Here is a 10,702-nt window from a genome sequence, read left to right on the forward strand (position 1 = left end):
TTTTTTTTGTTAAAAAATTAAATATTGAATCTGAATATAAGCGTTTATAAGAATGGTACGTTTCCGATAAAGGTACGTGACTTGGTTTGCCGACATGTTTACTTTCAACCTTGGCTACAAAAGAAACATTGTGTAAATTAATTAACGATATCCACACGTATTTGTCAACCTGTAAGAAGCTGTTGTTATCGAATGTCGCCAACTACGAAATGTTTAGCTTGCAATAGCGATAAAAAAAATTAAAATCACCAAAAATAAAATATGCTCCCGGTGACGGGCCTTTAATGGAAAAATACCAAAGAGTTAATTGCTTTTTTAAGACTCACTTATTTTACGTTAAAATATTATGTTTGTTAAACATTTTTAATTTTCAAGAGCGTCACTTTTTTCTTTATTATTATTATTAGTTTAGAGGATAAATTGTCAGTAATAGGTATGTCTGGCTGTTTCCCAAGAGAATGTGACCATCATTGTGCAAAAGTTTGTCGCCAATACGTATGCACTTGTGATTATGAATCAGGTCCCACGTCAGATCCTTCACGACAAAGAATCTGTTGCCAGTGGGAGTGGAGACTTCCAAAGTAAGTTCTAATTTGATTTTAGAAAAGTATAAAGAAACTTTGAGTTACAAATTGGAAAAGGAACAGCACATTTAAAACTAAATTTTTTCCAAAAAAGTTAAGATTTCTTTAAAACAGTTTACAAATTTTTTTCTCGGGCGAGACTTCAAAAATACCGTTTTTAGAACGGTGCCTTAGACCAGTGGTGCTCATCGTTATTTCTTTCAACTCACCTCAAATTAAAATGATTCAGAGAAAATTTTTGACCATTTTATTACTGAAACCAGAAGTTTAAGTCTCAAACTACCAGAGACTATAGCATTAACAGACTTTTTGTCTTAACTAAATCTGTGGGACATGTTATTTTTCTCAGCCTCTAGAAAGGCCAATTCCCACAATTTTTCGGAAGTAATTCCAAAACTTCTTTTCTAGTTTCAAAATATGATTCACTAATCATATTCTTATTTTGGAGCGCTTATCTCCTAAATTTTTAATAAGTGACTAAGAGAACAACAAACCGGTTTTTATCTTCCATGCGACTGTATAAAGTTGCTTTCAGGACTCTATATTGCCGCCAGAATTCGTAAAGGTCCATACCACCATTTCTGGAAGCTACTATAACACGTTACATGCTCTCACTTGTCCACTGGCCATTTTACTAATTTTTTCATTTTTTTTTTGGAACAGCAAAAGTATTTAAAACTGGTTACTATGTTTTAAATTTTTAATCAATTTTATAAAAAAAATTGACCTTGAAATTATAATCAAGTACAAGAGTTTTCATGAATTACTGAGATATTTTTTTGTTTCATTGTCATATTTATTTTAAAACAATCGAGCAATTTCCAAAGGTAATTGAGCTGAAGTTACAGCAATATTTGAGATTTTCCATGAATGAACCACTTTGTCAGGTGGTCTATTCATGGAAACCCCTAATGGTCCAATGATAGCTACTGCGTCATTTTGAATATTCTTATAGGTGTTACCGTTGTGATGAATCATGATGCTACATGAATTATTGGAATTGTACTTTAAAAGGCACTCTTTTAAGTCAATATTCACGATTAGGTAATCAGTGATATTCAAAGCATGCTATAACTGAATGAAAATCTCAATAATTAGTAAGATAATTGTAGAAATCTTTTCTGACATATTAACAATATTATTAAATAATTTTAGCTGCTTGACGACTATGCAGTAGACTCTTTTCAGACAATGGAAGGTACTAAAACTGATTACGAGTCTGCACAAACTCTGGTACGGGAAATATCTTCGCGACCTAGTCATGGAACCGGTTCATTGACGGCAACCTTCCCCTAGATGCAAAACGAGATTTTTTTAAATCCACAATATAGTGTAAATCCCAATTCAATGACCACTTTTGACTATGAAATTGTTATTTCAAGGCAAACGCATGATATAACTACAGAAACATTTGAACATCTTATACTGAAATTCCTTGTAACATTTGTACTCTAAGGATCATAACCGTGCATTATTTCGAATTCAAAACTAAGCGCAGGATCTGCGCGTATTAATTCCTCCTCTAACTTCCTCGGGGGCAGGCAACTACTGTCTGACCATCGATTACATGGAAAGGCTAATATCCGGTTTATAGGCGGAAATGGACCTGTCTATTAGTTTATTGGGGTGTTAGTTGGTTTGTTACAGATGTGCACTTTTGCCTCTCTATTATTTAGCCTTAGTTTTGTAAAAATGAAAATTTGCTCTCTCAACAACATTTTTTTAATCTAAAGCATATTCGATCTATATTCTCACGGCAAAAATTAATTGATTTATTTATTCACAACAAAGTTTTGAGCTTACCATTTTCTTTTACGTTCCTGAACGAAATGAAAATCTTTTCTTTTCATTTTGTTGTTTCCATGGTTACTATTTTTGTTTTCCCTTATTTTATTTTAGACTAGTGGTACCCGCACGGCTTTGCCCGTAATAGAAAAATTAAAAGGTCTTTTGGTTCGCCTGTATATTTACAAATAATGTATGGTGAATTTTCTCGCCAATTGGCTTGTGCCCATGTTACGGTTCCACGTTATGATAATTTCGTAATCTACTCGTCCATCTTATGATAGTTTTGTTCTTAAAATTGGAATAGAAAAAGAACCACATTGAATTTTTGAAAAATCGTTTCAAGGTGCACACCCCTATGCTACAAACTAACTTTGTGCCAAATTTCATGAAAATCGGCCGAACGGTCTAGTCGCTATGCGCGTCACAGAGATCCAGACATCCTCCGGACATCCAGACAGAGAGACTTTCAGCTTTATTATTAGTAAAGAATAGAGAATGCAATGCATGAATAAGGCACTAGGGACATTATAAAACGCGTGCATCAAAATCCCATCGTTATTTTCTTTTCTCTCCTGCTAGATTCATTCAGATGGGATAGTCCTTACTTGGCAGATTGCCAAATTGCATACAATCCGCGGTCAAACAGTACATGCCGCACAGTTCATGCACTGTTCAACTTTATCTATGTTCTATTTTACTATGTCACTGACTTTTATATTACTGGAGTATATTTCCTGGGTTTGATTAGCGTCATGAACTTGTTTTTTTTTTCCTTAACTGCAAAGGTCTTCCAGATCATATGCTTTATGCATAAGTGGATATTTAAATACTGGTTTGAAAAAAAAAGAGGTGGTCAATTTCTTGAGTAAAGAACTAAACAGCGGAGCCCGAAACCAATTTACAGTCTGCAGAACTAGTAATGTAAAGCAATCATCACGTACTAGTCATGTGACAGTAAATCCCATAAAAGAAAGTAGCAGCACTATTAGACACTATTGACAATGGAAATGCGCTTAAATCAAATTTAGGGAAAAGATTCCAGAAGTGTAAAAAAAATTAACAAAAATTATGATGCAACTTAGAAGAAAAATTGGATTTTCTATATACTATAGATCCCACGACATACCATCACACTATTAAAAAGCATCCTGAAATTTAGCGGTAAAAGTTACTGGCATCCATGTTGCCAGTAGCTTTTACTGTAAAATCCTATTGTACTGTAAACTTTTACAGTAGAATAAACGAGAGTTAAAAAACGCAACATGCGAGCAGCAGGTCCAAACTCGGGACCTTCGAATTGGCAGGCGGCTTTGCTGCCCACCATACTAGTTGGGACCTTCGAGAAAGGTGAAATACGGTGTTATCTGCTTCGCATCGTAAGTCACGTGATGTATCAATTGACGCTGCAATCGTTTATTTTTTTTTCGGTACAATTTACTGTAACTTTTTTCTGTACTGTTAACACTTCATTTTTCAGTGTTATTTACCATAAAAGTTTCCTGAATTTTTAACCGTGCAAGCATAATAAATGTTCAAACAGTATCAGCACTAAAATAAATAAGTTTCTTTTTGTTTTTACTTTAGAAAATACTATCTGCGTTGCCCGGCTTTGCCCGGTCTATTTTGAAAACAAAAATTGTGTCAAGTGACGTATATTCAACAATAAGGCATAAATAAAAGAAAAAAAATTCATCATGCAAAGTTTCCCCTCCAAACAATGACGACAGATATTAAAATACTTTTAAGAAATTAAAATAAAATGAAAGATGGATTTACAAAGCGTAACCATGGAAACACAAAATAAAATCAGTTTCAGAATTGAAATTGAGAAAGATGGAAATAATGGATTCAAAAAGATTTACCGTGGAAACGCAAAATAAAATGGTTAAAAACTTGAATAGAGAACAGATTTTTGAATTTCATTTAATTCGCTTGTAACTTTTTTTCTAACGGAGATAGAGGGTTAAACTTTCGACCATAGGTCGAGTTAGATCTGGAGTAAAAAAGGTAGCTCTTTTCAATGGTGTCAAAAAGAAAACTGTAGGAGAATTCCTTCACTTTTTATTGCTAAATGTAATGAAGAAAGTAGTGTCTAAATTTCAGCTAAGCCTAAACAAATTCGAGCGAAAAACGTAAATAATTCCCGCCGCAATTAAGTTAGAGCGTTGGCACAAATTGCGTAGAACGCGGAAAATTCTTCCCTTTCCAACGATATATAATATTACTAATTGCGAGTAATTTTTCACCCCCATATTCGGGAATTTATGTGAAAATTGGGCCTAAATTGGAATAAAAAAAGAACTATTCATCGAATTGTTTTCGAACTGGTCTGCAAATCTACTCAGGACTTAAAGGAACAAATTGTGAAAATTTCAGCGCAATCGGCCGGGTAGTTCTCGAGTTTTGCGAGTTCAAACACACAGACGCTTTTTGGAGACTTCATTTTATACTATGTAGAAAAGAGATACTTTAGATAGCATTTTGTTCTTATACTAAGCGCGACATAAGTCCCGCACAAGTGCAGCGTCTTATCTGAGCATAAGGTGACGTGCAGCTATGTAATGTATTAGAATGAAATGTTAATAAATATTAATATTTCTTTTTAATGTGTTTGTCGCAGAACACATGTTATACGAGTATATTTATCACTAAATAGCTTTGCATTCTTTATTTTTTTTTATATGATTTTAAATATGTTTTTCTTTAGTAGAAGTAATAGGAAGTAGTGTTTGTAACACATCAGGTTGTTTTTTCATATTCAAACCATGTTGTTATTTCTGTGTTAAAACAATAGCGGTAGTTTAAGATCTGAACGTCCATTATTTGAGAGGATAGAAGTTTGTCAGACAGCAGAACAAAAAACTCGTACAAGCAAGTTAACAAGTGTAGTAAATGTTCCCTGGCATTATAATTCCAGTATATGACAATACTTCAGTTCCCTTACTTCCATTGGGTATGGATGTTATACCCTTTTCGCACTAAAAAAAGTAAGCTTCAGAAATTTTTAATCAATTACTATATCCTTCAAAATATCTTGTCCTCAGTCAACACGCAGTTTATAGCTGGAGAACATTTCTTTCCCTTTAAATCTTATACCTAAATTGAATCGTTTATTTCAGAAACCACTTATGGGACAAAATATCAAAAAAATGCGTTTTTGGTGATACTGTACAATTTAAAGGTAAATACATCTCTTAGTGCAGAAATAATCTATGATCCATATCAGCAATGCTATTTGGCAGCCTGGAAAATAATACGTTAATATTTTAGAAAGAACCCAAGCGCCGTCGCGTAGGTTCTTTCTGCGGTAAATTTCACTCGTAACGAGTGACATTACCTGTTTTGTGAGTCGCTGTTTTGTTTGATTCAAAGGTTACCTAACACTGAGTGGTTAGTTTTCATGGAAAACTAGGTGTACCCGACGCGCGTTGCTACGCCAACAAAAAAATACATCATTATACTGATTTTCATGACAATCGGTTGAACGGGGCAGAAGTTGCTACTCTGCAGTGCCACCTGGTGGCGAGTGGCTTCAACGAGCATATTATGCACCTTCTCCGTGGAAAAATACATATATATAGCAATTTTCATAATAATCGGTCCAGGTATCAAGCGAAGCCGTGACTATACTCAAATTTTGTACTCACGCAGTTTGCAAGATTAATCAATCGCTAAAAATATCAAATAGAAATTTTTTAAATCCCCCCGTTGCATGAAAAACCATAAAACAATAAAGAAAGAATTTATTTGTTCAAACTCAAGAAAAATATGGCAACAGCTAACTTCTTATTAATGAGATCTTTCGTCGCGAATTAATTTCTGCAGCCGATAATTTTATTCGTATTTATCCAATGGATTGTGACTTAAATTGGAATAAAAAAGGAACTATCGATCGGATTTTTTTCGAACTGATGTATAAACATTCCCAGTACCAAAAATAATAAACGGTGAAAGTTTCAGCCAAAACTGCCGGGTAGTTTTTGAGTTCATGGATGACATACAGACAAACATTCATTTTTATATATATAGATTAGGTATTTGCTTTTATTTTACCAAGGTTATTTTAAACGTTTATATTTTACTTTTGGCAAAACATCTTTGAAGGCTATAACAAATTTTAAAATTTATCGGGTTTGCACGGGGAGATTTTTGGTTTTAGGTCCCAATGAGGGGCGGACTGGCCCATCGGCCCGTAGGCTCAAGCACCTTCCCACCTATGCGCCCTCGAGCTTGAACACCTTTTTAAATTAATTTATTCTTTCTTCATTTACTTATTTTTAAAAATATTTTGGTGCAATTTCTTTTTTTTTTTTGTTGCGTTTACGAACTTGTGCGACTTAACTTCGTTTTCTTCTCCTTTTTTTAAACTCTTTTTTCTTTCTTTTTTTTTTTAACTCGTAAAATTGTGTATCATAGTTTTTTCCCCTTTTTCTTTCTTTCCTTTCTTTTTTCACACTTTTTTTATTGCATTTTTTCTGCACTTTTATTTTGCTCCCTTTTTTTGGCCAATGTTGACGCATTCTTGCGGGACCCAATCCACACCTGGTCCCAAGCAAAAAAAAAAAAAAAAAAATATATATATATATATATATATATAGACGATATAAAAAAAAAGGTGATGGAATGATGGAATACACTGTTGGACATGAACCCTTCTATGACACTATCATCCAATGGCAACAACTGACAAGGAGTTGCCAGAAGACTTGTCAGAAGCTGAATAAGTGAATAAGGCCAGATCTTGGTATATAGACATACTGTAGCTTGTAGTCTACTTGCATTTTTCGATTTAGGCATAGTAAAAACACTCCTTTTTATTCTTAAGTGTGTCTGAACCTTTGATACCAAAACAGGTAATGCATTTTTTTTTTCAAAAATTTATAGTTTAAAAGCTTAAAGGAAAAAAAGTAATTAAAAAAACAGATTATCCCAAGAGTATGTTTTTGAATAGGTAAAAAAATATTTGAAGGAGACTAGACCTATACTTAAGCTGCAAAACAGTTTTTTTAGTTTTGCGAAAGTTGAAAAAAGCGCACTTAGGTGGTATCTGAAATAAACAATTCATTTGCAGAATTGGAGGTGACTGGTGACTCTATCGGTTGATGATCAAGTCAGTTATCTTCGATGTGTGACAGAGACAATGAAGGCCTACACTACCTGCTTGGTGTCCCTTTGCAAAATACGGTCAATTCCTTGGCAGTGAAAGGCCGAATGCTGAAATCGCAATCATTAGAAAAAAAAAAAGAAAAAAAAATAAAATGGAAGGAGGGGAGTTACAGTAACATTTGTTATCTGTCACATCCGTCTATTGTGACCACAGTAAATTTGTTTAATTTTTAGAAATGGCATTAATTAAAGAACACAATTTTTTACCTTATTATTTCTGATTCAAATAACTGTGTTTCTTATAAACAGCTTTTGCGACTTACTTTCTAAGAAAACTAGCTAATTCTTGCTTCCTTTTTTACCAACAGCTCTCGGAATAAATCCGTATGTGATACGAAAGGAGACGCTCTGACCCGTTACTTTGGCATTGCAAGATCGTTCCGTGACCCTCACGATCCAGTTCGATTCACAGGTGTCAATCACATTCCCAAGTTCTTACACACCGATCTATCGTCGTTGGATTTTGATTACTCCAACATTCTAAAAGAACGTGAACTGATGCTTGCCTGCAAAGACACCGGTCCAGGATATTATCAATTCAGCAGCATCAGGCCGTACAACAAGACAAACGAAGATGGGCTTGGGATGCCGGAGGGAGAGTTGAAGTTGATGGACCGAGAGTCGGACAAAGGTCAATCAAAGCGCAGTTTGCCTGGAAGAACTTCAATCCAGTCACGCAGTCATGGTCAAATGAAGTACTTGGATTAGAATCATGATTCCAAATTTAATGAAATAAATTTAAGGCACCTATAATGTGTGGTTGAGTTCGTAATTTAAATCTTATGTAGGTGCTCACGTATTATTCCGTCAACCATTTTCGCCAAAACTAAAATTTAGCCAAGCGTGAGATAGACATGATGCAGTCGGTAAACTTGCTCGACTCATTTTGTAAAACTTTGGGATGCTGTTGTTGGAGAGACTTTCTGATCTCAATTTTGATATGGAAATAGTGTTGGTTTTGACTAAAATAGTGGACGGAATAACGGTTAAGAAGCCCATATCGTCGCCTAAGAGCAGCAGTAAGATATCTCAGTGTCATTTCTGGGATTAGATATCTTACTGTTGCTCTCAGGCGACGATATGTGTGATTGAGAAATTAACTGGGTATATTTTTAACAGAGAACATAAAACACTGATAAGTAAGACAGTTACAAGACAGGGCAAGAAATTCAGTAGGTTCTTACGAAGAATTTTCGTGGTGTTCTTAAGAAAGAAAAAATATAAAATAAGAGTAAATAAAACAATGAAAAAAAATGATCACAAAGACAAAAGAAAAACGTTAAAAAGTGAGATTATGAGTATAATTGAATCTAACACCCTTACTATAATTTAGAATTTATTGGCTGATGTACTGAACTAATTCAAAAATTTAGTTTTCAAAATTTAAGTAGCTAGTAATTCAAAATTTTAGTAATTAGAATTTACTGAAAGAAAATTTTATAAATCAATCAGTCTGATTTATTCATAACTTAAAAAAAAGTTTAAAAAGTAGTTATTTACAATAAGGAAGTGGTTCAACTTATTTCAAAGTGAAAAAATTGAGTAATTATTTAGTTTTACTTTTTCTTCGTTATTTTATAGCTAATTTACCTTGTTGGAAATGAAGGAAAATATATGACTCATTTTAAAATGTTTTCTTAGTTTTACGCACCTCTTGAAAAAATCTTTCAGGTGACCATAAAAAAGATCCAAAATGAGTACGATTATTAGCTCACAGCAGTTTTCTGAGAGAGCACAACCAAAGTATTTATTTAGTGATAGCTCTTGATCGTTTTTCTCAGTAGGCAGAAAGCAGTCTAGATTTTTTTGACTGCAGTTTAGAGTAGCCAGATCATAAGACGATTATAACGTCTTGGTACAGTGCACTATTGGTGGAACAATAAAATGATTTATGGCACGATGTGAAATTTCAACTAGTTCTTTCAAAACTAAACAAAAGTACTTCCCTGTCACCTTCTTTTTTCTAAATATGTAGCTGAACCACTCTCGTAGTTGACTGGGGCAGCAATGTATATTAAAGTTATTCTTTTAAGCTATAAACACACTTGTCTGAAAACTAAATATGTAATTTTAATGTGTGTAAAAATAAAGCTCACAGTGAATGCAAAAACGGTAAAAGCTGTCGAATTCTGCCTCTCAGTAGCTCTTCAGCTATTTATTATTTTTAACCAACTATGTAATAATGATTTGGGGTAGGTGCAGCAGGCATTTAAAATTCGAGCACTTTTATCTAAAACTTGGGCGCATAAAATTCGGAGAAACAAATCATAGAATTGAACTGTAACAAAAATTTTCACTGATATAAAGTCCCGAATCGGAGTTGTTAAAAATAAATTAAATAAAATTAAAAATTGAATTTAAAATAATAAAATAAAATAAAATGAAGCAAAATGAAACTAAATTAAGATAAAAAAAATCATTAACTGGGATAAAGTTTTCTCACATTCGATTCATTTTAAGCCTATTTAAAATAAAGAAAAAAAAGTTTCAAACCGTTGCCAAATAAAAAAAAGGAATAATGATGAAAAGCTCAATCTAATCTCCCACATAACATTTCAAATACTCCTACCAATAAACACTAAGCGAAAACCCTTAATATATATTATTTTTCCCTGTAATTTTTGTTTTTCCCGACAACCTTATAATCCGAAAAACCTATCGGAGGCCTTCCAAAAAAAAGACAATTCATGACTAGGAATATAATCCTGGTAAAATTCTATTCATGACTTGAATGATGTATTGAGTTCTTAACATAAGAAATGAATCAGGGGGGATGCGAGAGGCTTGTCAGATCCCAGACTGTTTGTAGCTGATCTATTCGTTCAGCACTGATTTATGGAAATATCTTTGACAAGGAGCGGATATTTGTATAAATGGAAAAGGAGAAAAATGGCTCGCTCTTCTCATTTTTGCATAAACGTAAACCTTCTAAAGAAATTTCATAGCATAAGTTATAATCTCTCCTGTTTCCATGCTTTTAATAATGAAGTCTTTCTGAAATTGTTGAATAAAATCTAAAACAAAAGTTAGGAAGAATATGATAAGCCACTCATTTAGTAATTTCAATAGTGTGTTTGTGTTTTCCATGCATTCAGTAAAGAAGTCTTTCTGAAATTGCTGAATAAAACCTAAAAAACGAGCTGATGTGTGCATCACATGAATTC

General features: G+C 33.5%; 1 protein-coding gene across 1 annotated transcript; it reads left to right on the top strand.

Moving 5' to 3' along the window:
• The first annotated feature begins 435 nt into the window (after positions 1-435).
• LOC129230539 (uncharacterized) lies at positions 436-8,246 on the top strand. Its single transcript, XM_054864943.1, has 2 exons — positions 436-581; positions 7,847-8,246. Exons 1-2 carry the CDS (start codon positions 436-438, stop codon positions 8,244-8,246), a joined length of 546 nt encoding a protein of 181 aa, XP_054720918.1.
• Positions 8,247-10,702: the final 2,456 nt, after the last annotated feature.

Source organism: Uloborus diversus, chromosome 9 (genome assembly GCF_026930045.1).
Source record: "Uloborus diversus isolate 005 chromosome 9, Udiv.v.3.1, whole genome shotgun sequence".
NCBI lineage: Eukaryota > Metazoa > Arthropoda > Arachnida > Araneae > Uloboridae > Uloborus > Uloborus diversus.

Bases quoted from the DNA above. Each gene is read 5' to 3' on its own strand.
- LOC129230539 (XM_054864943.1), top strand. From the start codon at position 436: ATGTCTGGCTGTTTCCCAAGAGAATGTGACCATCATTGTGCAAAAGTT. The intron at 582-7,846 runs GTAAGTTCTAAT...TTTTACCAACAG, and splicing joins TGGGAGTGGAGACTTCCAAA to CTCTCGGAATAAATCCGTAT.